At 49.3% G+C, this 27724-nt stretch overlaps 8 protein-coding genes across 8 annotated transcripts; 3 read left to right on the top strand and 5 right to left on the bottom strand.

The window, feature by feature from the left end:
• Positions 1-493: 493 nt before the first annotated feature.
• AO090005000503 (transcription factor domain-containing protein) lies at positions 494-1796 on the top strand (the record flags this gene model as incomplete). The annotated part of the gene is made up of 3 exons (XM_001817508.3): positions 494-525; positions 578-1152; positions 1213-1796. The coding sequence occupies 3 exons, from the start codon at positions 494-496 to the stop codon at positions 1794-1796; spliced, it is 1191 nt and encodes a 396-aa protein (XP_001817560.3).
• Positions 1797-3131: 1335 nt separating this feature from the next.
• Positions 3132-4574, bottom strand: AO090005000504 (uncharacterized protein; the record flags this gene model as incomplete). The annotated part of the gene is made up of 5 exons (XM_001817509.1): positions 3132-3445; positions 3505-3971; positions 4027-4150; positions 4217-4343; positions 4407-4574. The coding sequence occupies 5 exons, from the start codon at positions 4572-4574 to the stop codon at positions 3132-3134; spliced, it is 1200 nt and encodes a 399-aa protein (XP_001817561.1).
• A 2774-nt stretch (positions 4575-7348) lies between these two features.
• AO090005000506 (uncharacterized protein) lies at positions 7349-7918 on the top strand (the record flags this gene model as incomplete). The annotated part of the gene is made up of 1 exon (XM_001817510.3): positions 7349-7918. One exon carries the CDS (start codon positions 7349-7351, stop codon positions 7916-7918), a length of 570 nt encoding a protein of 189 aa, XP_001817562.3.
• A 652-nt stretch (positions 7919-8570) lies between these two features.
• Positions 8571-9026, bottom strand: AO090005000507 (uncharacterized protein; the record flags this gene model as incomplete). The annotated part of the gene is made up of 2 exons (XM_023234073.1): positions 8571-8917; positions 9020-9026. The coding sequence occupies 2 exons, from the start codon at positions 9024-9026 to the stop codon at positions 8571-8573; spliced, it is 354 nt and encodes a 117-aa protein (XP_023088984.1).
• A 3194-nt stretch (positions 9027-12220) lies between these two features.
• On the top strand, positions 12221-15594 carry AO090005000509 (uncharacterized protein; the record flags this gene model as incomplete). Its single annotated transcript, XM_023234072.1, has 8 exons — positions 12221-12346; positions 12416-12486; positions 12628-12717; positions 12778-12860; positions 12921-13318; positions 13370-13699; positions 13766-14244; positions 15504-15594. The coding sequence occupies 8 exons, from the start codon at positions 12221-12223 to the stop codon at positions 15592-15594; spliced, it is 1668 nt and encodes a 555-aa protein (XP_023088985.1).
• A 3066-nt stretch (positions 15595-18660) lies between these two features.
• Positions 18661-22401, bottom strand: AO090005000510 (uncharacterized protein; the record flags this gene model as incomplete). The annotated part of the gene is made up of 8 exons (XM_023234071.1): positions 18661-18784; positions 20531-20741; positions 20800-20958; positions 21018-21676; positions 21730-21987; positions 22046-22098; positions 22161-22241; positions 22288-22401. The coding sequence occupies 8 exons, from the start codon at positions 22399-22401 to the stop codon at positions 18661-18663; spliced, it is 1659 nt and encodes a 552-aa protein (XP_023088986.1).
• Positions 22402-23562: 1161 nt separating this feature from the next.
• On the bottom strand, positions 23563-23966 carry AO090005000511 (MFS transporter; the record flags this gene model as incomplete). The annotated part of the gene is made up of 2 exons (XM_023234070.1): positions 23563-23686; positions 23740-23966. 2 exons carry the CDS (start codon positions 23964-23966, stop codon positions 23563-23565), a joined length of 351 nt encoding a protein of 116 aa, XP_023088987.1.
• A 1374-nt stretch (positions 23967-25340) lies between these two features.
• AO090005000512 (uncharacterized protein) lies at positions 25341-27205 on the bottom strand (the record flags this gene model as incomplete). The annotated part of the gene is made up of 3 exons (XM_023234069.1): positions 25341-26395; positions 26445-26542; positions 26718-27205. The coding sequence occupies 3 exons, from the start codon at positions 27203-27205 to the stop codon at positions 25341-25343; spliced, it is 1641 nt and encodes a 546-aa protein (XP_023088988.1).
• Between the last annotated feature and the right edge of the window lie 519 nt (positions 27206-27724).

Genomic DNA, 27724 nt, shown 5'->3' with positions numbered 1-27724 from the left:
CAGTCACCTGACTCATTCACGTGTACTCCGTAGTTCTGGCCGAAGAGGAAGGCGGCTTTTTGGATCACGAACGATGAACCTGCGACCGTGAAAATGGATTTCCGCCTTATATATTACAGCATCGATATATCTACCCAAATTGCCTTTTCTGATGAAAATGAAAATGATACAATGGCGAGACTCTGGTGTGGTTCTCGGCTAAATTTTGCGATACGGTAAAAATCGCTTTTGATGGAGGTATTGCGCTTCAAGCCGGGGCCTTGCGAATGATACACGATTCAGGGATGGAACTGGCAGGGTGTTCAAATCATTCTGCCGGGTGGTTTGAAGTTCGGTGACCGACCGCTTGATCGGGATAAAGACCCGGCGTGACTAATGGAGAGTTCAAGATTACTCATCATTCCCGACATTCCCGACACAGAAACCACGCTACCTATCAAATAATCTTGACATTCCCGACTGATCTACAGATTACCAATGAGATACACCGATAATGCGTCTTTCGATATCCTGTGATGCCTGTCGGTAGGTGGTGATAAGATAAACTCAATTGAGTAGATAGTAACCTCCACTGCAGGCAATCAAAGGTCAAATGTGTCCATGACGGCCACCCTCCCTGTCGGCGATGTCAACGCCTCAATCGCCAGTCCTGTGTACTCACAGACCCGCGGTCGTCGCCTTTGCGCCCCAGACGAGACTTATTGCGTGTTCAGTCAAAGACAAGACCGGCCTCTAGGTCGGGAGCAGAAAGCTGTCCGGTGAACGGAAACAATGGCAGACAGTGGTGTCCAGTTGCCACATCTTCCAACCCAATTGCTTCAATTCCCTCGTCCGTACTCATCAATGCCTGTGACATCTATCGCAAAAAGTTTCCTGTGGCCAACTTCCTTCATTACCCATCACTGATTGCGGAAATCTCTACGAATTCCTCGTCGGTGGATTCGGTATTCGTGGCTTCATTACTCGCCCTCTGTGCGCGATTCCTGCCGGAGCATCAGCTGCAACCTGGAGAGATATACGCCGAGTATGCGCGGGTGCAGTTGGCTCATCGGGCCTTTGAAGGCCCTTCTCTTTACTTGGCACAATCTTTGGTAATCGTTTCGTTATACGAATGGGGGTCGGGCCGCCCTTATAAGGCGTGGATGTACAGCGGTAGGTAGTATATAGCTCGCATATTCAGCTGAATCGAAGGTTGCTCATACACACGAACAGGAATGGCCACATACATGATTCAATCGCTCCTGAAGACTGCAGACGACAGTATGGAACACAATCCGGATGAGTTTCATGCCTCCCAGATTCAATACGAACAGCTAGTCCGCACGTACTGGTGCTGCTTCGCCCAAGACTGTGAGCTGAGCTCTGGTGCCCGTCAACATTTCGCCCTATCTTTTCGCCAGATATCGGTACCACTACCCATTGGTGACCATGATTTCAATTTTGGTCGGCGAGCATCTCGTCGCCTGATGCCTGCTAACCTCACCCGAGACTCTCCTCTTTCCGCTGCGATGACCATTGATCACGGCTTGACGATCGTCACGCGCGGCTTCGACATTTTTGTGCGTATCCTGCGCTTTGCGAACGAAAGCCGTCGCGGCCGGACATCATCATCGTTGAACACCGAGCTATCGCCGCAGAAAACATGGGAAAATCTCAAAGAGGAATTGGATGAATGGCGATCCCTGCAGGACGTGACGGTCCGGTATCCAAGTACGAGTGCCCAAGCACATGTGGCGCTAGGATACGGGGAGCTTTTCGCCTACATCAACTTGGTCTATTTCATGAGGCAAGTCTGACTATTGAATTATACACCCACTGGTACCAAGGCTAACTGCGACGTCTAGCGTCCTCTTTTTACATCGCGACCGCGTGCTATCGAGTCTAAAGCTTATGCATGACCCGAATCATGATCCACGGGTCGCAACGAACTTGGAAGAATCCACCTGGTGCGAGGCCGCGATCGAAGAGCTGTTTGAAGCGGCCCAGAATATCGGTGGCATTCTGTCTGCTCTGGAAGCCTCCGGTGCATCAGTAATTACTCCTTACGCCGGCTTCAGTGTCTTTGTCGCCGCTCATATCAACATGTACGGCACTGTTTCGCCACGAGGTTACCCAGGGGGCCAAGAGCGGGCTGAGCAAGAGAAAAGAGGCAATTTTGCATATCTGGAACGACTTTGTGACTTCTGGCCAGTCGGCCATAGCTGGGTATACTGGACTGGTTTCCCGGGTCAGTTCAACAAGCTAACCGTTTAGTAGTGGCGAACCGTGCAGGAGGCCAGCAAATTCTACGAAACAGCGAAAAGTAACCACGAGCACACAGCTTCTGGCGACCGCCCGGGCCATCTCACTCTAGCCAGCACACTGGATGAGTATGGAGATATCCGTTGTTCGCGTCCTCGTCATGATATCTCTATATCGCGTAGGCGGGATACATCTGGAAGGGATGCCACCATACCCCAAAATCATGGTCCAACAGGGTGTCCAGCCCATGCCAACATAACCTTTAGTGAACAGGTCATGTTGGATCCACATGAACTTGAGACGGAAATGATGCAATGGCCCTTCATCGATGAAACGTGGTCGTCCGGGTTTGATACTGGATTTGATGCTGCATGGCCGAACCCGGGCTAGCCAATAAAGCTTCGAAGTTGCCAGCAGTTGGTCAATACGTTGAGGATGACCAGGGTCTACCTTGCGAACATGGTAGCATGGGGGGCTCTGGATCCACGCTATGTGGGAAACAAGCCTTTGATTGGCACAGCTCATACGGTAGAAGCCGGATGTGACATACATAGTACAAGGGTTGCGACAGGAAGACATCTTCAATGCCGAGGCCTGGTGGGTCGCTGGCAGCATCCGGTCACCAAAGGAATTCAACGTGCATGATCAACAGGCATGTTCAAGTTAGGCCCATGGACCTAGTGAGCGGCGTGTGACACCAACGCGCCAGAGGGATTCCTTATCAGATACCGAGTACAACTAAATCTTCCACCCCTGGTAAGGAATGAAAAAAATACTACGTCAATCAAGATTAGTGCATATCATCATAATCAGCTAGACATACTCCTCAACGTGGCGGTCTTTACAAACTGACATTCACACATCGGCGAGAGCGATAGCATGCCACAAGCTTAGGCCAACTCCGCCTCAATGATTCCCTGTCCATCCCCCTCGCGGGTCCAGAACTTAGTCACCTTCAGACCGGCAGACTCCAATAGGTTTGTGAATCGCTGGCGTGTGCGCTCTAGTCCGGAGCAGAAGACCATCACTGCAATATCGGTCATTCCCTCTAGTGCTCGGGCGTTCTTATCGGGGATAATATACTCCTCCATGAGAACCTTTGAGTAGCCGCGCTCCATGGCAGGGACGAGATTCTTGATGATAAGGCGCGCCTTATCGTCTGACCAGTCGTGGAAGATGTTCCGGAAGTAGTAGACACGGGCACCTTTAATCGACCTTTGTCAGTAAACCTCACGGTATTCGCAACCGAGAGTAGATCTTTACCTTTAATGGGCTGTTCCTGAGCGAAGAAATCATATCCAACCGCATCAATGCCGTTGCCTTCCAGATCGAGGGCGGACCGTGCCTCCTCAATGACCGTGGGCAGATCCTCTAGGACCAACTTACCCGGCGCCTCAGGGAACCGTTGCTTGAACCCGAGCAGGTCATGTCCGCGACCGCCACCGATATCCACTAGAAGGGGTCCATCCGAGCCTTTGTGAGCACTGGCGAGGATCTGATCGGGGATGGGGAACCAGTCGGCCCAGTGAGGACGATCCGCACGCTGGCCTTCCATGAAGGCATTGAAGCGGGTGAGGGCAGCAGGGTTCTCGCAGAGCCAGGAAAAGCCATCTTGCTTGAAGTTGTGCGCATATTGCAGCGGAGCAAACAAGGGATCCTCGGGACTTTTGTATCCGATGACTTGGAGGTACTCGGGAACTTTCTGGATGCCGGGAAGGAACTCGAGGAAGCTTTTATTGTGTCGATGGTTAGGTCGAAGAAAGACAACAGGGTAGGGATGCATACAGGGACTCAACGACACCGATTGACGTCCGCTGGGTCATTTCCTTGGAGAGGGCCGTAGGGAGGTATTCACATGGTTCTGGCTCCTCAGCGAAACCATGGGCTACGAGGAGACGCATCATACGCTCTATCGAAATAGTCCTTCTGAGTCAACAGATTTGCTGTCTCTATGTGAACCTTGTTGTATACTAACCAACCAATAAAGGATCTGCGGGCTTCAGGACCGCAAGCTCGTTCAACAGCACGGGGGATGTGGCGTTCGCCAAAGTTGGGAACACATTCAAGTCATGAGCCACCTTAACCGCCATGACCACGGTTGGCTGATCGAAATCACATAGTTAGGCCTACTACCGAACGGTTATAATTGATTAACACAAACTCACAGAGTAGGCAATTTTCAAGATCGCATCGCGAGGCTTTTCTAATGCGCGTGCCAATTTGAGCGCCTTCTCCTGGGCCTCGACCCGAGAAGTATCCGTGGGGTCAGACTGATAAACATCTAGCGATGCTTGAACCTCTACTAGGAGCTTCTTAATTGTGTTGTGGTCCATGATGTTCTCTGTGGTCAATCCTCGAGTTCTCGCAGGGGGAGAATTTGAAGGCAAGACCTCTATTCATATGATAAACACGCAGTACTCTAACGGCTACTATCCAACCTATTCCTATACTATAGGATACTATATGCACGATGTGTATCCACTTGCCTGTTCGACAACCTGACAGTTGATGCTAGACCGTCACTCGCCAATCATCTCATGCGGCGCATGACGAGACGTCGAGTCCCACAGACTTCTGACGTTCGTTGCGTGCACCAGCTTGCTCATCAGCCCGTGTCGTAAAGGGTGAACGGTTCACAATGTGACCTGCGCAACAGACTTTTGGAATACTCGATGGTATGTTTTACCCTATACAGTGGTTCTCTTAAGACTCCGCTTTATACTAATATACAATGTCTCTCAAGCTTTGCTGAGACTCTGCCATGATTGCTTGTCTGTGATTCAAAATGCCGAAATGTCTGCACAGCATTCAGGGGGATCCCAGAGCCCGAAGGATTTAGAGCCTTGACACATTTGGTAACCCGTTGCCGTGGTTGCTTGGCGCATGGAACCAAGGAAGCAATATTCCGTAACGGGCCCACCTGGGATCGCCTCTGGGAAGCCGCCGCCGCGTCAACGATGGAAGCATCACAGGGTATTAAGGTTCGCAGGCCAGGGCGGGATCCACCCGCGCATTGCAGATAACGAATGGCCCCAACCGAGGCATATCAACCTTGTCTATAGTTGGAACTGTTAAGCACGACACGACGCCTCCATCAGATTACACGGTATGCTCATCCCTTGGCCTGGGCCCTTTGGCTGGTTCAGGGAATGCTTGCTGAGGCTATTGATACTATCGATTGTCACTTGCACTACCATAATCTACCAAACCCATTGGCCGCTAATTGAACTGGAACACCATGGCCAATGCCCGATATTCACCACTGTAGTAAAGTGGTGGGACCTACTCGTGCTCCTTCCGACACCGTGACCTATTCGTCCGTAGTCGCACTATATCAGCCTCAACTAAAGCCCCGGTGAATCGCCGAGGAAAGACAGACCAACTTCCGAGACGAAATGGACCCCTATGACGGGCCCCCTTATGCATTAGGTTTTTATTCTACATATAGTGATGTGGGTATAGTGTCTCCACCCAGGCTTTGACCCGAAAATGATCTATGGTGGCTCGACGATGAAGCCAACAATACTGTCTGATCATCTCTTCAATTGGTCTCTCGTTGGGGGATGAAGTGGACTGCTATGAGTAATAAGACTGTACCTCCCAGTTGTCACGCTAAGTGAAACGGATTATGAGTAGGATACCAACACTTCCAAAATTTCAGGAGTATGGGACGGCAGATGATGAGGAGGATTTGGATATTTTCGGGTTCCATTGATTCCAAATCGAAGTCCGCCACCCGAAGACGGTCGCTTCAATTACCCTTCGTGTAAAGGAGGGTGGCGCTGCATGATTGACACGCTTCGGTCGTTGCATATACTCTGGATGAAGTTTCGGCGTAGGGCCAATATGTCGATCGCCCAAAAGTTGGTCTTTTTTGAGTAGCCTAGGGCTTCGATCTCTTCGGAATATTATTCCTCAATCCCTAATTCTGTACTCCTAACGTATTAACTCCCAACTCATTCGGCACGCTCCAGGTGACTAGACACGGGAAGTTCGATAGTCTCAGCCACTGCATTGAAGAGGACAAGGGTGTAGGGACTGGTCTGTGATCGCTTCTGCTGGTCTGTCTCTATCGGGGGTTATCCTCTATGGCTCTATTTACTTTTCTACTTCCGTTCCCATCGATACTGAATGCCAATTTGGTGATGCCGCCCATTTAGACCGACTCTGGGTCCCCCAATTGCCGGTAACCCACGGAGTGAATCCCACAATCGTATGACTTTCGCGCTCCCTTGTCGTTAACACGAGAGGAAAGACCTGAATATGGCCTACAATGTAGCGGCGGAGCTCTTTGCTGAATGGGCCATTGGCATGGTGGTCATAGCAGTTCGTTTGTATGCACGGTGGTCTATCGGCAAGGCCAGCTTTTACTGGGATGATGGCTGCCTGCTGCTTGCGATGGTGAGTTGGACTTTTTTAACTCATGTACGGTCGCGGCTAATGATTCATCAGATATGCTGGACTATATTTACCGTGACCTTGTATTACTGCATCGGTACGCACCTGACTTCTTATCTGCATCTCGAATGCCTTTTAACTGTAAACCAGATGTGTATGGGTCTAATATCGGCCTGAACGAGAAGACAGCAGAGTTGATCCCGGACGAGAAGGTGTCGGGAATTAGAAAAGGATCAATATGTGCCTTCATTGCCTGGATTACCTACATCTGCATGGTGTGGGCCTTCAAGGGCGTGCTCGTCTTTCTCTATAACCGGCTCACGTAAGTTGCACAGTGGAATGTCTTGAAGAAGTGATAATACTCACATCACCAGGATGGGACTCGTCCAACATCGGTTGACTATGATAGTGGGAGGTGCTACTATCTGCACGTTCCTTATATCAATTTTCTTTCACCTGTTCGACTGCATGCCTATACGTAAGAACTGGCAGGTTAAACCATATCCTGGAGGTAAGTGTGACCTGCTCATAAGAAACCAACCTTTGTGTCAGGCTAAGGAAAACATAGACCAATGTACACTACGCCCCTTGAACTATATCCTCATCGAGGCTCTAAGCATAGTGTATGTTATCATTTCTCACTTGATCTTTCTCCTTCCTCGCGAAACAAAGCTCATCAGTCCTTCGTTTTAGGAATGATTTAGCAATCATGTGTGTCCCGATTCCACTCATTCTGCACGCCAAAATCCCCCTTTCCCAAAAGATTGTTCTCGTCGCCCTATTCTCCTCCGGCATCTTCGTCATGATATGCGCCGTTCTTCGCGCGTATCTTTCCGTCCGAGACATCGATCACCTGCCCACCGCACTCGGCTGGGCTTCGCGCGAAGGATTCGTATCGGCATTCATCGTCTGCGCACCGGGAATCAAACCTCTCTTCACCCGCATCGGATGGTTCAAGTCATACGGATCCTCAAATAACTACGCCAACAAGTATAGCTCGACCCACAAAACCCGGACGGGGAGATTTACCTCCCGACAAAGCCGGGAGTTCAATACGCTCAATTCTACAAATGAGGTGCATCCGTATGAGATGTCTAACATGGCGTGGAATGGCGGACGACGGGATTCTTCCGCTGAAAGCCAGCAGCATATCATTGAGGCTACCCCTCAAAAGCGTGGTGATAGCCCTGAACATGGAATTGTCGTAACGACGGATGTTACGCTCGCTCATGAGGTCTCACCTACGGAGTTAAAATCGCCGGGGCGGTGTAGAAGTTGAAGGTCTTTGCTTGCTGGGTGTATATTGCTGGGCATTGAAAACTTTCCATTCATTTATATGTTTTTAAGCTTCGTCGGCCGCTGCCGAATTTATATTAGTATTCTAAGAAAAAGTGATAACTAGGAAGGATTCACTCTTAAGTTGCTGTAGCACCTAGATGTGATGTGCAAGCTATTGTGCTATCAACCTCACATGAGCCCAATTAATATCAGGAATAAAACAAGAAAATGCATCAACGCCTAAAACGAGCTCCTTCCCTCCGCGCAAACTAAAAGTCCATATGCCATATATCGACGCCTGACTCCCAAACGACGTCCGAGTCCTCGGTGGCATGGCCCTCGATCGGGCTGGGCATCTATGGCACACGCGAAATTCGTCACGAAGCTTAGGCTATAAAATCCAATCATGATTCTCACAAACAAAAAGGTGAACACATGCACATGCCCATTTTCAGTCACAGGGTACTTACCAGCATCCCTCGATGAAAGACCGGTCTAGACACCCAGACATTCCTGAAAGTATTCCGGTTATCAACCTAAAAGATAATAAAGAGTCGAAGGGGGGTAAGGACCACTCACACATACTCCAAGATCATCGTCACCGAAGGTTAAAGATCAATCGCCCCAGAGTCCGATCAAGCCCCCATGCATAATCACCCGCCCACGGGCATTCCCGCCATGGCGAAGGTGTGGATATATCCGCCCTTATATTCGTCTTCTGGGGACTGTTCCGGTCCACCATAGCCCAGCAGTTTCGGTGTTCTTGGAGAATATTCCCTTTCGTCCTCTAAGAGACGCTCCGGTGGGGCTTTGGTAAGGTGTTCACCAGTCATCTTCATGCTTTCTGTGTCCGCGGAGGCGGTTGAACTTATGCGCTTCGAAAGTTTGATCATGGCGCCTACTTTGTCCATGTCTTTTCGGATGAAGAGAGGAGCTTGTCGCTCTGGAGGTAGTTCTGAGGCGATGTGGTTTGCCAGGAGGTATCGTTTGTTGTTGATTACTGTTGAGGTATTCGCCGTCTTCTTATGTTGTTTGCGCTACTGAAGAGTCCATGATGACCACGATGTTGTGAAACTGGAAGCTAAGATTCTAGGTGACTTACTTTGCATTGAAGCTAGGCAGAAGCGTGGAAGGTGTCAGTGACATAGGGATGAGATATATGAATAAGTATACACGTGAGTGACGGCTTGAGCTGTAGTATGGAAACAGTATATGGATTGAGATTCGGTATATCTACAGCTATGATCTATCAGGTATGGTATGTAGATGTTGCTTGTTGCTTGGTTATGTTGTTGGATTATTGAAGATAATAGCATTGGGAACCGTAGGGAAATATAGCGATGCTAAGCCATGATTATATGGATTTAATATACTGGTTATATATCACCTGTGGTTATAGTATTAGTTGCATTCTACTCAACCAATAACAAGGTTGGTAGGAAGTATAGTTCTTACCGTTGCCGGGTCAGATCTAGTAGGGTAGTACATCGAGGCCATTAGGTGATACATATGTGCACTACTGATTCTATTGTACTACCCAGTGGCTTGACGATTACAGCAATTATAGATATCGTGGAAGGCTATCTTGGTCGACGCCTTGTTAGCGATTCAACTCATTCGTAAATCCGTTCACATTGGAGACTATTTGTGCGTAACGCCATCAATACAAGGGTTGTGATAGACCAGCCATCAAATTACAAACTATCACTTCTCTCGCTGCGCCGAGCCGCACTGACGTTCCACGTCCGAGTCTCCCGGATCATTCCTGCTTGACTCGACTGACTATCGGCGTCCCAGGCCCGCGACGCTGAGACCGTGGTCATATTCCCCTGACCGGAGGCGATGGGGATGAGCTCATGACCGTTGTGCAAGTGATTCGGATCCGTGTGCCGCGACTGATCGTCTCGGGTCTCGGACAGCGGGTTAGACGCTTTGGCGGACGTGTTCTGATACTCCACTCCTTGGATGCGCAGTCCGTTCGACTTGAGTTGATTCAAGAATGGTTTCAGTTGACCCCAACAGGCGGTGACTATACTCGCGCATTGGACCGTCTCGACGGCAATGGCCACGCCGTAGTCGTCAAAGCTTCGATCGGGGGAGTTTGCGACATCGTGGATCAACACAAGTTGGGCAATTGATGGGAGGATGACTCTACAGACAGGCGTATAAGATTAGCAATGGTAAACCCCAGAAAGCATTCGAAAAACGGAGTCGCTCACAAAATACGGGACAGGAAGATCGTGGCAAACACCGCCTTTTTTTTTGAACGACGCTTGGATGCGACTGATCAGCACCAGCGCCTGGACGATGATAAAGATGTCGGTCACGATGTTGGAGGCGCAGAAATAGTACTGCCAAGCGTTCTAGCCACCATGATTGGTCGGACCGTCAGCACGTCTCGACTAGTGTATCAAGCCAGGGGAGGTCTACCAGATCAATGCATGTGCCGCTAGTATCCCAGGGTCGCGAGGCTTGGCACTGGAAGGCACTGCCAAAGAGTGCAACAACCGCCCAGATGGTCAACAGAATTTGCAGGATGGTCGCATGAAAGTGGTCTCGAGATACAGGCGTCAGATTGCGGATAAAGACTGACAGCGATAGTTTCGAAAAGTAGAGACTTAAGGTAAACACCAGGAATCCCGCATACTGTGCCTGTTTCGCGGACGAGATCCCATCAGCCATAGTTCTTCCTTCACCTGCTAGCGCATGCGGCCGATTCCGGTCTAAAGCACACCTTCTGAATTGCTTCCCAGTGCAAAGCGTCGATATCCCCAACATGATCGCCATAGCCGTTGTGGACGGCGACTGACATACTGACCGATCCTCCGATGGCGAATAGCTATCCCGGACGGCAAGAATATATCAGCTCAGTGCCTCGATCTGTCGCCAGCGTGTCCGTCAGACGTACCAGGGATACTATAATCAAGTAATCATCGCTTGTGAAGCGATGGAACATCCACAGCTTCGTGCCGAGCCTCGTGAGCACGCTGAGGACGGCGACCACGAGGAGGAACCAGTTGACTACATTGAGAATGGGAGCTCTGCGATCTTTATCGTGGAGGAAGCGACCCATGGATGCGATTCCAGGCGATCAGGAGACCTTGCAAGTGCTGTCAAGAGTGGTGGATTACATTGACAAGGAGGTGATTATTGTGGGAGAGGGTGAATTGATGAGAGCGTCTCTCGATTCTTTGTATAAGTTGGTTTGCGCTTATCCCACAGTGCGCCTGCACATCATCCTTCACTCCCCGGTCCGCCGAGAAAAAGCATTATGGGTCGGTGAGATTTGGAGGAATGCCATTTGATTGTTAGTCAAAGGTTGGCAGCAGGGGGGTTTATCTGACGGTGGAAATTAGGTGGTTTTCGAGATTGTCTTCTGCGTAAGAAAAGTGATATAAAGTTTGATGGCCTGTCGCGTGCGTGACCATTGCCGAGTTTCCTGGACGGATGTCACCCTCAATTAATTTCTAGATAAAGCAAAGACCCACGGCGGGCACTACCGACCGCCTTACCACGGGGCAAGTCGGAACGTTGGTTCGGTTGGTTACATTTGGCTGCCATGGCCAAGAGGAATGGCGTGTCCATTGGTCACGCTTAACTTAATCTCCGCCCGTGACCCGGAAGGCTTATTGAGTCTTAATGTTTACACGTTGTTCCTCTGGATATATACCAAGTTGATCGTCTAGAAATGTGCAATACATGAAAAATAGATAAATACCAAAGATAGAGGCACGTGAGGAGGAATGTTTGTTTTGTATGGCAAGTTTGATTAAAACAAATGTCTCAACCCCTCGTGGCGTGGACTGGACATGGATTCCTCTCTAGCGTGACAGGGATTCTGTCCACTCAACTCGGTCTGGCCGTTGGACTTGACCAGGATGATTATCAACTCATTCATTACAATCCTGGCGTGTCAATCAGAATTTTTCAGACCGGTGCGCACTAGTGGCCTTCGAGCATAAGGTCCGAGTAACACCTGGGACTTTTTGACATCCCCAAATTAATTTTCCTGACAGTGAATGTCACCCTGATCGCATTGCGGAGGGGGAAATAAATCATGGCCACAACAACTCTCCCATGAGCAAACCGAACGATCCTCTCCTCCTGTTCGTTCTGTCAACTGTGGTAAGTGACCTGTCCCAAACACCTCTTTCGTGCCTTAATAGCCATCTGTTATACGTTCGAGGTCTATCAAACAACCCAATTGCCATCACTCATGCACGGATCAACTGCTCTATCACATTGACTAACCCGATTGATCGGATCCTCTGGTAGATTACTCTCACGGTGAACTCCAGTCACAATGACATCGTATGAATTGAAAAACCACGTACCCGCCAATAACGAGGTCCGCATCTCGGGTGGTTATTCCACAAAGGATCACGATAATGCTGAGCTCGCGCGCTTGGGAAAGAAACCCGTTCTGAAGGTCTGTCTCCGATGTGGAAAAAGCAAAGATACCCCCGAAAGTATACTAACGGTCGCTTCCCATTGCTAGCGAACCTTCGGAATCTTGTCGAGTCTCGGTTTCAGTTGTACCATTCTCGCCACGTGGGAAGGGTTATTTGGGTAAGTCTCGCGCCTTCCAGTCAATAGATAGTGATCGCTAACGTGTGCATTCCAGTACCTTCCTCATCCCTTTGCAAAAGTTCGTACCTCCATCGTTCCCCAATCGTTGACCAATGAACGCGATATACTAATAGAAACCAGTGGTGGTCCAGCGGGCGCGGTCTACTCGTTCATCTTCGTCTGGACGGGAACAGCATGCTCCTTCGCGGTGCTTTCGGAGCTGGTCTCCATGTCAGTCAGAATCATTCAAGATCAATTGAATTATGAACCAAGACACTGATGGTTTAGTAGGGCACCAACGTCCGGAGGGCAATATCACTGGTGTGCGATGCTTTCCCCGCCGAGGATGATGAAATGCCTGAGTTACATCACCGGTAGGTGTATCTATTTGGTTTTCATCAGAATTAGAAAGGACTGACTGTGATCTTACAAAGGCTGGGTGACAACCATTGGCTGGATGTCTGCTTTTACCAGTGCCAGCTTCTTGGCGGGGACGGAAATTCAGGGCGTTGTGACCCTCGCGCACGAACATTATGATCCCAAGCCATGGCAAGGCACCCTAATCATGTGGGCCGCGATATTACTAGCTCTAGGGATCAACATCGTCGGAGGAAAGTTGCTTCCCAGATTCGAGACTCTGGTTCTAGTCGTTCATATCCTGGGATATTTCGCGATCCTGATCCCCTTGACGTACATGGCCGACCATAAGTCCAACCAGGAGGTTTTCAAGGAATTTGTGAACAGCGGTGGGTTCCCGACAGACGGGCTGGCCTTTTTTGTCGGCATGACCGGATGTGTTTTTGCTTTTGCGGGTGGTGATGCGGCGGTGCACGTAAGTGCCTGGGTGCTCTGGAGATGAAATACGCAAGACTAACGGTGGCAGATGGCGGAAGAAGTCGCAAATGCCACGGTCGCAATCCCGCGCGCGGTTCTTCTGAGTGTTTTAATCAACGGTACCCTTGGGTTTACTATGTTGATCGCCACCCTTTTCTGCATGGGAGACGTCGACAAGGCCCTCAATACGCCTACCGGGTATCCGTTCATTGAAATCTTCTACCAGGCCACCGATTCCATTTCGGGGGCGCTGGGAATGAGCTCGGTCCTGCTCATCATCGCCGTTTGTTCAGTCATTGGGATGCTGGCGGCCACCTCGCGACAGTTTTGGTCGTTCGCCAGAGATCGCGCGGTACCCGGCTGGCGCTTGTGGAGTAAGGTACGTTTGATGCCTGGCAATGAGTCCCTCCAATGATCGACCCCAGCTGACCATTGCTCTCATTAGGTTTCCCCGCGAACATGCATTCCGACCTATTCCATCCTTCTCACCATGACCGTCGCAGCTCTGCTGGGACTCGTTAACATTGGATCCGCTGTGGCTTTGAACGGTATCATCTCCATGGCGGTGTCAGGCATCTATCTTTCTTATCTGATTGTCGCAATCCTACTTCTCTACCGTCGTTGCACGGGTGAAATCTCTCTGTATAGTGACGGAGAGGACATGCTGGTCAACGTACCTGGTGCCAAGCTGATGTGGGGACCATTTCACATTCGAGGCATCTTCGGCACCTTGATCAATGGCTACGCTGTCATCTACATGATCATTGTGGTGTTTTTCAGTTTCTGGCCCAGCCAGATGTCCGTTGACAAAACGACGATGAACTTCAGTGTCGTCGGCACGATCGGGACGATTATCCTGGCGCTGATCTACTATGTCTTCCGGGCCCGACATGTGTACACTGGACCGGTCATCGAATTACATCGGTAAATAGGCTCTTTTTGGAAGGCCAAATGTACCAAGGTGCCAGGGAAATGTCTTCTTCCTGTCTTTGTTGGGATACTGTGAAAAGTTGATTTTGAGTCTAACAGTAATGAAGAATCACTCCTATCATCAGATACGAGGGAAAAATTAATCATATATATTAATTCATAACTCCATTCATTTCTCTCCTACCCATTCGTCTCTCTTTTGCGCTTGTGTGCGTCATCCTACACACTGGGCGAGTGCCTTGTAAACATGAGAGTGCTGAATATGGTTAAGCCGGTTAACAGTCAAATTCTTGGTCTCTTGGAGCCACGATCGAGGGAGCTACTGGAGATGCGACGGTCCTTTCACAATCTCCTAGAAAGACGCAAGGACGAGGGCGCCCGGATCCGGATTGTGTGTTTCTATGAGACTATCCCGATGTTCAAGTCGTGCATTGTCTCAGAGGAGTCAGCCACCATCGATGGTGAGGCTAACTTTCCTATCTTCGAGAATCACATGGTTTGTCTCCCACACTCGACTCAAAGTATTCCGGCTTTGTTAACAATCAAAAGGATATGGATCAGTTCTCTGGCTTCGACGACAGCGGGTATAGGAGTATCATTCGCGAGGTGCGACAGCTTGTTCGCGAGAAAGATTTGGGGTATCTTTGCCCCAGTTGTGAGAGGCGCTGGCGAGCCGATCTTACTCCTGGGGCCCAGTACTTTTGTCCTTTCTGTGGTCAGCATTGCTCTGATTAGAACTTGTAAGTCTTGACTTGGATATGAATGATAATTGCCAATTTACTTTCTATGTTCATATTTCTAAGATAAGCTTCTCTTCTCAATTCCTTTTGTTATTTCTCCATTGTTCTCGGGGCTCTCTTCTTCTTGATGTTTGAGTTCCAGTGTGCACTGTACGTTAAGATTCGGAATATTTTTGAATTTTTTTAAAGCAATATCACGTGGAACGATGGTGATGTGAGTCCGATGGCATGGAATAGAATATGTTGACTATACTCACCATGCCCCGGCTGCACGTCTTGCAAGAGTCACTTACTAAATGTCGTCCATTATAAACCGGGTAAAGCACGCCAATTCTCGCAGGTCCAATACATCAACAAGAGTATGGACTCGGATTACCAAATGTCAATCTATCAAGAATACAACAAAACAAGATATATGGAAATATAAACCAAACAATCACGGCTCATCCCCCCTCACCCCCGGAGTGGGATAACTCGGTCCATACGCAACATGCTCCAAACGAATCGACTCAGCTGTCTCCCTCCGACTCTGGGGCACAATCTCCCGCGTACTCGATTGTCTCGAGTGCAGCGTCGCATCCCGATCGGTGCTTTCCGGCAGTGAAACGGTCGTCTTCTTATCGAACGATGAATTGCTAGCCGCGTGCTCCGCTGCTACGGCAGCCTTGCACCGATGGCTCATCGCGAAGGGAACGATAGCCAGACAGGCTATCCACCATGAGAACATGATCGGGAGAGCGCGATACAGCTGGTCCTCGCAACCGTCGCTCCAGATCTGGACGAGGACTTGGTATAGCTCGTGAGCTGGGAGGGCATAACCCCAGCGATAGAACCCGGGACTGAGTTCGAACGGACTAATGGAGCTTGCGACGTTGATGATAGCCCAGGTTAGGATGCAAAAGGGGAGGAATTGCATGGGGATGAACGCGGTCAAGATATCGACGATAAGGAAGTTGATGTGCATGTACAGCCAGACACTCATCCAGGAGAGTACGAATTGGTTGCTGTTGACGTCCCATGACTCTCTATATGCCCAGATATATCCGGCCATGCATAGTGATCCGATGAAGGTGTATGCGAGCGAGACACACAGACGGAGGAGGCCGTTGCGCGTCGGCCCTAGTTTGGTGTAGAGGTGGAATTGCGCCGAGATGCCGTTCAGGGCCATCATGAAGAAGAATTGTTGGATGATGGGCATTACCATTGAGACGGTGTTGTATAATACCCGGCTGCCTTGCTCGGTTACTTTGATGTTGATTTCGTTTGCTTGGATGGGGTCGAGGAAGGCTTGCAAGCTTGCCGGGTTCTTCGATAGGGGTGCAGTGGCGAGGACGCTCGATGCATTGCGGGCGTAGTATGCCGACTTTGTCACCTGGACCAGACTCATGATACTGGAGTAGATTGCACTCTGTGAAAAGGCTGGGTACCGTGCTCCGTTCCAGATGTACGTGAGGGAGGTTCTATTACCGTTGCCCGTGGCCAGGGCAGCGGATAGGTTCGATGATGCCCCTGGATGGGCATACACTGCGCCCCAGTAGTCGCCTTTGCAGACCGCCGTCTTGACGTCCTTTGGCGTTGGATATTCACTGGCAGGTGATTGGATAAGTGACGGGAACTCGTCACTGCTCAGCATTCCGTATGCATCGACCACCGACTGACCGACCACGTCTCCATCATAATCGACGTAAAGCATCTTCAACTTATGAAAACGGGTGCCATCACGATATTGCGTCCCATAGAGATAACACATATTACCCAGGAACAGAAGTTGTAAGAGGGTAAAGCTGATACCTAAGCCGATCAAGAAGTTCTTTCGCATATCTTTCGAAGACCCCCCCACCGGGGAGGATGAAGTTGCTGTCATGGCGGAGGTTGGTGTGAAGTGAGCACAACTATTTTGAATCCAAAGATCGGCGAGGCCCGCTATTTATTTATCTGCGTTTTGCCGAACATCCCTTTTACCTTTTTAGCTTTTGATAGCTCCAAAGTTAGAAGTTCGATCTATTGCATCACTTGTTTCGGGCTGAGATTAGGGTTCCGCTGACAATGTACAAATCCAGCGAATCAGAGACGTGGAGTAGCATGACTAAGCGGAAGAAGCACATTCGGAAAAATAGGGGCATCAAATAGCGATGCCAATAGTGTGAATCTCGACGGTGTTCCGCCACCCCGAATGCCGAACGGGATCGAACCATTCTCCGGCCGTGTATCAATTCCGCTTGCACTCTTGGTGGAACCGCTTTATATGTTCACGGTATCTGTCATAAGCTTGAGATATGTACAGAAAATTGCACGGTTCACTAAGCCGGAACGGCACGTAATTTGCGAAGCTCGTCGGTTAAGACTAATCTATAATGACAGAAATCCTTGTCGGTCAGGCAGGGAAGTGATAGCACAGTGGCTCGTAATGCCGACCAGGGACAATCAGATAATAGTTATGCATGAATTGAATCTTAGGACGATTTAGTATAGTTAAGCAGGATAGAATTTTATATATCTTGGCATCGGTGGGAATCCTCCATGTTAGGGTTTCGGAATCGTGGGTCTGAGTTAGACTCCGTCTACATTAACCATTGTAGACCTGCTATGGTGGTCATAATGTAAATCCCTGGATTTGCAGTCCTGCAATACTACTTAAGTCAGCTTCGCGTATACATCATCGCTCATTTTGGAAGGACCTTAGAGCCTGAGGCCGTTGGACGCCTAACATACCACATACGTGGCATACCGCATACCCAGGATGCTACTTGTTGGCATACGTTTGGAAACTTGTCGAAGCTGCATATGCCATTTGACCCTGCTTACTTCTCTCTGCCCTTATTAATGCCCCCACTTCTGTCATGTTGTGTCACAAACCCCCCGACTATGATGTACGGACCTTGACCAAGTAACCGTATACACTTACCAGCGGTACAGGGCTGGGAAAGCTTTGGAAACGAATATTGTATTATGCCGACGAGTCCGAAATACATATTTGTCTGGCCACCTGTCATTATGAGAACAATCGTCATTGGAAAGACCATCAACTTGAAGATTATGGAAGCGTTCATACTGTCGTACCGCAGAAGGTTGAGGAATGATCATCTTAAGGGGTAAGAGTGTAGGAATGGACCAACGTCATATCTTGACTGCGGGGATAGGTATGTCGTCTTGTGCCTCTCCTTACATCCTTTCATGCCAGTTCCTATATACTATTGTGGACTTCTTATTCCTTTTCTCCACTCGGCCAAGTCCGACGAATGGCCAAAAGAAAACATGCCCGACAGGAAGGTGCTTCCAGTGTCTTGGTTTCAAGTCAAAGCACTGTATTCAATATGGCTGTTTTCATAGACGGCCTGTTACATAGCGCAATGGATGGGGGAAATCAATCCCAACAGCAGCCAAATTTGCCAAGGTTGGTTCAACAGACCAAAAGGAAAGAGCAAGTATCTAGACGCTGTGAGCGAGGAGTAAGTGGAGAATGTGAAAGGTAAGGGAATACTACCCTAACTGCAGATTAATGTCAGTACGTAATATGCATATGACGTTCTTCAGTTCTATTGGTGCCGTTGGTTCAGCGCCTAAACGTCGACCAATATATAAATTTAGGAAGAGGCCTCTCGGGATATGCTCTGATTTACTCGAAACACCATCAATCCTTCCTTCTCATTGCCTACCAGTTTGAATCTTCTCATACTCTACACGAGGACATAGCCATCCACAACCTTCCTCCAGTGAGCTTCAATATGACAATCCAGCAATACGACACAATCGGGGCAGCATACGATGATGTCCCCAATCTCCCAACCGGGAAACTACAGGCGGCAGCCCTGAAAACCTGTCTCGGAGATATCGAAGGCCTAACAATCCTTGAACTCGCCTGTGGCCTGGGTTATTACTGCAGAAAAGCTGTGGAATGGGGCGCCAGCAGGGCCGTCGGTGTGGATATTTCCGAAGCAATGGTCGACGCAGCACGGGTGAATGCCAAAGGTGACAAACGACTTGAATTTCACGTTGCGGATTGTGGCCAGCCGTTTGAATTTGGACAGTTTGACATTGTCCTAGCTCCTTGGTTGCTGAATTACAGCAGCAACCAGAACCAGCTTGTGGATATGTGGAGTAACATCTACAAAAGCCTGAAACCAGGTGGCAGAATCATCGGGATTAGCCCGAATGTCCATATTCTGGAAGATCTCGCCGCCTTTCCTCAGGGGCCGCAATATGGGCAAGAGTTGAAGGTGGTTCGTGAGATTGATGAGGGCGGTTTGGAGGTTCAAGTGACGTTGTTTGCATCGACGCCATTCTCATTCAATAACATTTATCTTCCTCGTGCGTTGTATGAGAAAACCAGCAAGTTGGCTGGTCTGTCTGGGTTCCAGTGGCAAAACTTCCCAAAGCCTCTTTCGCATGATGTCGACTGGGATGACTTTTTGCGTTGCCCTCCCTTCAGGATTTTCACGGCCACTCGTCCTCGGGAATGAATAGTTTGAGCGAGGGATCGGAAACCCGTCCGGTTAATCATAGTTGTTATATGACAATCGTGTCTATGAGATACCTGCCGTCAGATTCCAGGCTCCATGGATTGAGCCACTTGAAGCACGTTCAAACTAGTTTTTTAAGTCCGATCGGTCTCCCAAGACTACAGTTAGCAATTTGAATGGAAGGTCAAGTTTTATTATCAATAACAGCTTTGTCTTATAGCCCGCTTCACCATTTAATCGGTAGTCAAAGCTTACATTATTTGTCGAGCGCTCAAGGATACCTTCGCTCCCTGATATAACAATTCCAGGCCAGAATCAGAATATAGCTACACATACCAACTTTTTAATAAGAGCAACCCAGAGTTTAGAAACTGGGTAGACTCACCATCACTTTACCCACAGCTGGAATACCGCAAAGGTGGGCCCATCGCACAGCTCGACTGGCATTGCAAGGGAGCAAGCCATCGGTTTGCGCACAGACAATTCTTCTCCAGCTGCCAGTTCAGTAACCAGAATATTAATGGTATACTGTGAATAGTTTGCAAGTTTATCTCTGGGTTGAAACTATCCGTCAACCTAGACATACTCATGATTTTGCTCTGTTATGCACAACAGCATCAAGGTACGTGGGATTGATGTGATTGTACCCAAGCACATATGTGATTGGGAGCAGGAGCGGAACAAGCTTTGCGAAAGACATAGAATTTTGTAAATCGACACTACCGATCCATTTTCATTCAATGTTGTATACAGTATTCGATAGATCCAATGTAGTGTAAGGGATCAAAGACGAGCTGATGCGGAAAGGGATAGTCACATAGCTCGTATACTCATTGCTAGCTTTCTAGAGTGAAAATGAAATGGAGCTCAAGCACCACCCGCACCAGCACTTATATTGGCTCGCTTATTCTGTAAACAATCAGTATCGACACAAGGAGGCGTAAAGCTAAAACCTACCGCCAGGAAGATTGCGCAGACGAGGCTGAGGGCTGCACCAACGTAGACAACCGTAAAACTGTTATGATGCATGAGGACGATAAACAGCCAAATGATCGATCAGGAAAGAAGTATTCAACTTACACGTCACGCCAAGCAAGGACAATGATGTCCAGAGCTTGCTCTCGGATGTGCATAGGTAACTTGGCCAGAAGCTTACTGCTGGTCCCTGACACAATGCGAGAGACCTGTTCCCGGGGAAGCTTCGGTAACAATTGGTATAAGCGGTTTTGGGCGACATTGACGAAGATGGCACCCGTAATGGACAGCCCCAGTGTCATTCCAGTAAGTTGAGCTATCGAAATGTTAGCGGTCGATGAACAATACTTCATCTCGATGTAGAGTCGGCAAACCAAGTATCATTAGAGTCAATCCGTCACCGCTATCAGCCGGCGGGGTGACAGCTTGGATCACAGCAAATGCGGCCTGAGCGTACAAGCCGGCACCTAATCCTAGAACAAGTTCGAGACCGTATAGCACGCTGGGAGATGTGTGTGTTTCCACGATAGTAGCTTTTTGTTATTTGTAATTAGTCATAGCGTAGAACCTGTTGCAGGTTTAGTTCACGTACCCATTAGAACTGCTGGAATAAGGGCAATGGCGCTTCCGGCCAGATACCATGGCTTATAGTAACCAAGTCGGGACATCATGATGCCACTTCCCTGAATGGCCACGACTAGCAGACAGATAAAAGGAAGTAGCCGTACAGCTGATAAAATTGCATTATCGCCTTTTGTATATTGGAAGTAGATCGGAATGTAATAGACGCTCGGGTAAGTGACTATACCCGCCGAGGCACATACAATGAACAGAAGAGCCGGCTCCTTTCGCTTCAGTAAATGTATGGGGAATATCCGGTTGTAGAAGGAGGTGGCAATAGCGAATCCCTGCTGTAAAGCAAATGTTATCCACAGGACACCCGACAGAACAAAAAGAGCAATGATCTGTGCTGCATTCCAGGCATAGAGCGTTCCTCCAAAGTTAATACCCATAACTAGGGTTGTGAATGCCGCAACACTGAGGATGGATCCAACCCAGTCGAAAGTAGCCAGTTTATGTCGCAGGGATAGGTCCGGTGTTACAGACATGGACGGAATCACAAAAAGATAAAGTGGAAGTAGGATAATGCCGAATAACAAGTTAATATAGAAGGCCCAGCGCCAGGTATACAACTCAAATCCACCGCCGACAACTGGGCCGAGGACTGTTCCTAGGCCCCAGACTAGCCCGCTATCTCTCAGTTAGCCAGGGCCTGTTCATAAGTGCCTACTCCATATACGTACGTTAGACTGAGATACTGTGGACGTTCGCGGCTCGTCGTATTCAGCGATAGCAGCGTGAGGACACCAATATACATCCCATTTCCTCCCACACCAGCAAATACTCGTCCAACAATCTCAGCATTTATAGTCGGAGCGGCGCCGCAGAGTGCCGAAGCAGCCATAAAGATGACTGTGAAAATGATGTACAACCACTTGGCGTTGTAGAGAGTATACAATTTACCCACAATGAGAACCACCGCCACGGCTCCGATCATAAACCTATGAGGCGGACTTATCAGCAAAATGTTGTATATGTTTGGCTTACGATATGACTTACCCAACCGACATCCATGGCAAATCATCAACGGAATCAAAGTGGTTCACAATAACCTGCCAAGCATTAGTGAGTTATTTGCAACAACCGAAGAGCAAAGAGGGTCCCGAAAACAAACCGGTGCAATATTGGCCACAATAGTATTGTCCAAAGCGTAGAGGAAGCTACCTGTCAAAGTGCTCGCTACCAGTAGAAACCACTGCAACAGTCAACAAGTACATTTCCATTCTGTGGGTGGGACACACTTTGATCCCAGTAATTGGCCGCTTCTCATCCTGACTAGGAGAGGAGTCCCTCTCAACGTCACGCTCGCCATGCCCAAGGCGCTCCAGGCACTCTGACGGTGTCATATTCGGCATCGCGATATGAGCGTCCCAATCGATATTTGTGGGTCTGACGACACTGTTTGCCAAAAACAATAAACCATATTCGTTCACAATTTAACGGAGGTCGTTGAAGGTGTGCCCCTATTCAGTTGTGTTCCATATTTATTTTGTTTTCGTACTCACCGACATTCCTCGTCCCGTCATAACTAATTATCAGGATATGCTGAGATGGTGGCCCCTTGCTTAAGGGCGGAGGGTAACATGTCGAAGGGGATGATCACACATGGATACCAATGAAACGCGTGATCCTTGGGCAAACACAAGGGCAATTGTCTCAATACAAGGAATAGTAGCATACCGATTTTATCCCTCACGTCGATTCAATACAATCAAGTAAAGACTGGTACCCCGTTAGGAACTATTAAGGAGACATCTGAACCTTCAGCGGCTGTCTGAAAAGCTTCAAATATAGTAGAATTAAGTATAATTGTAATTTAGTTGGAACTGTGTTCTTCTATATTAGAGTTATTGGAATCTTTATAAACCTTAGAGATTTTTTTACTACTTAAGCCATCTGGAGTTAGATTTTGTTTTAAGATTTCTTACAGAAACTTATATCCATAAGCTCTGACGGAACTTATATATGTGCCCTCACCCAGGACCAGTCGGAATAAGTACCACTGGGGCCTCGCATAGCCGTAAGGAACAAGGATCACCTTCGCGGGTGCTGAGCCAGCAATCCGAGAAGCGGATATTTAGCTATTGTACCCCCAGATGGTTTCTACGGAATGTTAAACGACACACCCTTGCTCTATGCAATGTCGACGGCAGTATTATAAGAGCCGAGGAGCAAACTTCTACTTCCTATGTGCCGGGACAGTCGAAGAATTTATTTATTCCCGTCTATTAACACAAGATACCTATGAGCGTACATGATTAAAAAACGGAGACAGCGAAGACCGTTTGAACAACAGGCAGGACATGCCCATCACCAAAACACCAGCCAAGACCCCCGCCGATATGCCTGGCCACCAAGATCGGGCATCTTGCTTGGTCTGACCCTTGCTGAGATCATATTCCGCCCAGTCGCCCAGGATCTGGCGGACTGTCCCAGAGAGCACTAGATCCCTCTGCTCAACCGCCTCGTTGACGGTTTTGAGTCTCAAGACGTTCACATTATCATCCTCAAGCCCATCACCCGTGCTTGCCTCGGGTATGAGAATGACCGTACAGGAAGAGTCCCCAGATATAGACAGCTCGATAACCATAGTGGCGAAGAATCCATGCCGGGTGCCCAAGCGGTGCGAGGGGATAGGCCCTGGTCAAATCAGCTTCTATTGCCGTGGATACATGGTAACTATAGGTACGAACCCAAAGTAGGCAGCCTGAAGACCCGAGGACCGTGCCTGGGAGATATTCAGTGTCTCCTGGAAATGTTTGTTCAGAGTATCGAGCAGACCGTAAGAGAAGCCCCACAGGAAGAAGAGGCTGGTTACGAGACAAATCGGGTACAGCGACTCTCGCAGGGTCAATTCGACAGCGCGAGTCCTGTCGCCGTCACGCACCCTCAAGCTGGGTTTCTTCCAGAAGGAGGACATGATGTTATGTTAGTCGAGGAATTCTCAAGCCAAGGATAGCCAATTGGTGGCCCGATTCCACCTCGCTGTACGTGTAGTATTTAAACCATAAACATGGGGTCATAGATGCATAGATCTATGTGGCCAGCCTGCTTCCTCAGGCCGCCTGTTGACATGGGCCACGCGTGGTGTTTACTCGTATGGATAATTATGTCGGGCGAATTCGGGCATTGTAGCATCGGCTTTTATTTCACCGTCTTGGCGAGCTAGAATGCTTAGTGAGAACCATCGAACTTTGTGGATTCATCCTCTTTCCCCACATTTGCTTGAATGGTTCTCCACATTCCGGAGAGGACGAGGTCATTCATGCGAAGCAAAGGGCAGATGCAAGAGACACTATCAGAGTAATGTACAGCAGACCGCTAGGATCTGCTTTTACCTCAAGATAACTGTCTGTGACTCATCCGGCTGTCGTAGTCAATAGTACTACACCTCGTATATCACTCCACCGGCTGTGCCAACAGTACTCTCTATATGCGCTTCGTGCCCTTTTTCTGCGCTTCCGGTGAGCCCAAGGAGGGTTTACATGCCATAGTGAACAGAAACATCCGAGCAAAATTTCGAAGTGGAGCAAGACTTGGATAGAGTCAAAATTCATTTCGAGTGGAAAGTGTCAACGTCAAGCCAATAACAGAGCCTTTCTTCCTTTGAGGCTAACTACCTATCCATGAATTATTCGACTCCCCGCGCCCCCTACCCCACTAGAAAGTAATAGTATACTTCTTTCCCTTCTTTTTTTCCCTTCTCCGTAGAAACCGGTCCAGTATACTTGTTGCCGCTGACATACAATGATGTATCGCCATTAACAAGAGGGTGAGCTTATTGCCCAACAACGACGTTATGGTCGCGTTTGTAAGCGCACCATCCTCCCAAGCAATATCCACCTCGAAGCCGCCACGAGCAACAAGACCAGAAACGGATCCAGTGGGAACGGCGGACGGCAGCGCGGGCAGAAGATGAACAACGCCCGGATGGTTCTGCAGCAACAACTCCGGGATAGCAGCTGCGTAGTCTAGGTTTCCGTCGATCTGGAAGACAGTCGATCCGCCTTTGTCGCTGTTCCAGAGGTTGGTTAACAGGAAGGTTTGGATCCATGCTTGCACATTGTCCCAGGCCTCATCCCCCCGGTAAAGCCGGGCATACAAGGAAATAGACCACGCTCGCGACCATCCCCGGCTACCACCTCCACTATTCATCCGGCGGTCAAGTAGCACGCCCGCGGCGTCGGCAAGCTTAGTCGAAGCAAGCGGGGTGAGCTGTGTCCCTGGAAAGAGACCGAATAGAGGTGAAAATTGACGATGGGCGGGATCGGTTTCGGCAAAACTCCTCGATCCATTAGAGGATCTGCCCATCTGAGCCAATTCGCGGAGGTCTGATCTTGCCCAAGTACGTTTGCACGGAGCCTGACAGGTCGTTGTCGATTTCGAGGATTTGGTGCGTTTCATTCAGCGCAGTCAGCAATTCGAATAGCATGCTGTTGTCCAGTGTCGGGCTCATTGTCAGTGCCTCTTCTTTTCCTGCGACCGTCATATCCGAGGGAATCTGGAACGCATTCTCCGGTGAGCACGAGGGTCCGGTAGTCAGGTATCCATCCACATCGAAGAGGTAGCATTCAAAAAACTCAAACGCACTCTTGAAGATCGGACACGCCTGCTCCTTGAGGAATGTCTTGTCGCCGGTGAACCGGTAATGTTCCATCATGTGAAGAGCCAACCAAGCGCCCCCCATCGGCCAGATTGAATACTTCGTTCCATTGTGAACGGGCACGGAATCTCCCCAGAGATCGGTATTATGGTGCAGCACGAACCCCGGGCACCCATGCATCTTCTCCGCCACGTCTCCCCCGCGCTCCTGGATAAGTGCGAGAAGATCCCACAGTGGGGAAGTCAGTTCGTTCAGATTAGTCGTTTCTGCAGGCCAGTAGTTCATCTCGAGGTTGATGTTGACCGTGTATTTCGCACCCCAGGATGGGCTGTAGTCCTGGTTCCAGATCCCTTGCAAGCCAGGGGACAACGACCGCTCTCTGGTCCTGCGAGATGAGGCGATCAGCAGATGCCTTCCGTAATTGAACACGAGAGTCGCAAATTGAACGTCATGGTCTGGAGATGATCTGTAGTTCGTCATGCGCTCGTTTGGTGGCAGCGAAGCAGCGTCATCAGTTGAGGAACCCAAGTCAAGAGTAACCCGGCCCGCAAGGTCTTTGTGATCTGTAATTGCCTCCTTACGGAGTGCCTCGTAGCCCAGCTCGGTGGCAGCGTCGAGCTTCCGATTCAATTCCGTCTCTTGGTCGCTATCTGTCGCATACCGATAGGACGACTCTGCGTCGAGGAAGAAGACCACAGTCGTCGCGCCTGTCACATACAGTTTGTCCCCATTGGCAGTCACGTTGCCTACCGTCAGTTAGTACTTGTCACTCCACTTATTGGAATGGGGTCTAACCTCCATCAACGACCACTCTCACCCCTGCAGTAAAGGTAGAGTAATCCGCCTCTCCCGTGCGGGCTTTCATCACGATCGAGGCGATGCCATTTGCAACACTGGCATTATTCAACTAAATGAATTTTGACCGTTGTAGGTACGCATTCAAGTTGATCGCTCGCGAAGTGTTGGTCTGGATACGGAAACCAAGCACGCCAGACGGTGCGCTTGCAATGAGCTCTCGGCTGTATTGTGTCAGCACTTATCAACAGAGATATCTAGAAAGAACCTCACGTGTAGCTCACGCCATCAAACCCATACTCGCAAGCTGTGTATCCTTCAAGAGTATCAAGGTACCAGACCAGATTCGTTGCATCCCCCCTCTGGCCAAGATCAACATACAGGTTCGACAGAACCTGATACTCGCGCTGGTCTACAGACGACCCGGTCATATCTGACAAAGCCAATTCCCCTGCAGCCGTGATGTTTCCATTGACCAGGAGGTTTCGGACTTTAGGGAACCCGTCTAGGGCGTTTGAGTTCACTCGATCCTGGAAGGTACCACTCCAGACCGAGTCTTCGTTCCAGGTGACAATCTCTGTCGGGAGGCAGTAGAGCGTTCCGCCCAAACGGCCATTACCGACTGGAAGACTTGCGTTGAATCGTGTACCGGGCGTGTCGTACCAGAGGTAGCGAGAGCCATCAAAGGTCGCCCCACGGCTTCCCGGTATGAGGAGGGCTGCCAGAGCGACTACCGCGCAGAGATGCTTGTAGGGTGGCATTGTAGTTACAGGTGCGAAAGGAATTTGCTGTGGAGCACTTGCTACAGTCGTTCACGGTAGAACGGTGACACACTTTATATCTTACATCGCCTTCACTACCTCGACTCAGTCGATTAGGAGCAGCTACCTCGGCGTTGGATGCGCCGACGATCTGCACACATTAAGTGATTAAGGCTACGAGTTGCTGAGGGGTCAGAAACTAGTGAGACTGCCTCTTTTGCCCCAGCCTGAGGCAGTTCCACTAGTTTCTGACCCCCCAGGGGCTAAAACAACAACGGACTAATATGGAGAAGTTAGAACCCTACGGGAAATCCACGTAGTCATGCGGGGAAGTGGAGCCTGTGGGATTTTGTCGGAGCATAGACGGGAAAAAGGCATGGAATGGGCCTATTAGCCTATTTCCCGGACGACATCAAGGCGGGTGCCTATACAGATGTTTTATTCGGTCTGCCAGCTAGCTACTGCACTATATCGCTCCTAGTTACTGCAAGTCATTGTTGCCAGTCCGCATTTACAGTT

Source organism: Aspergillus oryzae, chromosome 1 (genome assembly GCF_000184455.2).
Source record: "Aspergillus oryzae RIB40 DNA, chromosome 1".
Lineage (NCBI taxonomy): Eukaryota > Fungi > Ascomycota > Eurotiomycetes > Eurotiales > Aspergillaceae > Aspergillus > Aspergillus oryzae.
The sequence above is the reverse complement of the archived record's forward strand: the minus strand, read 5'-3'. Positions and strand labels throughout refer to the sequence as shown.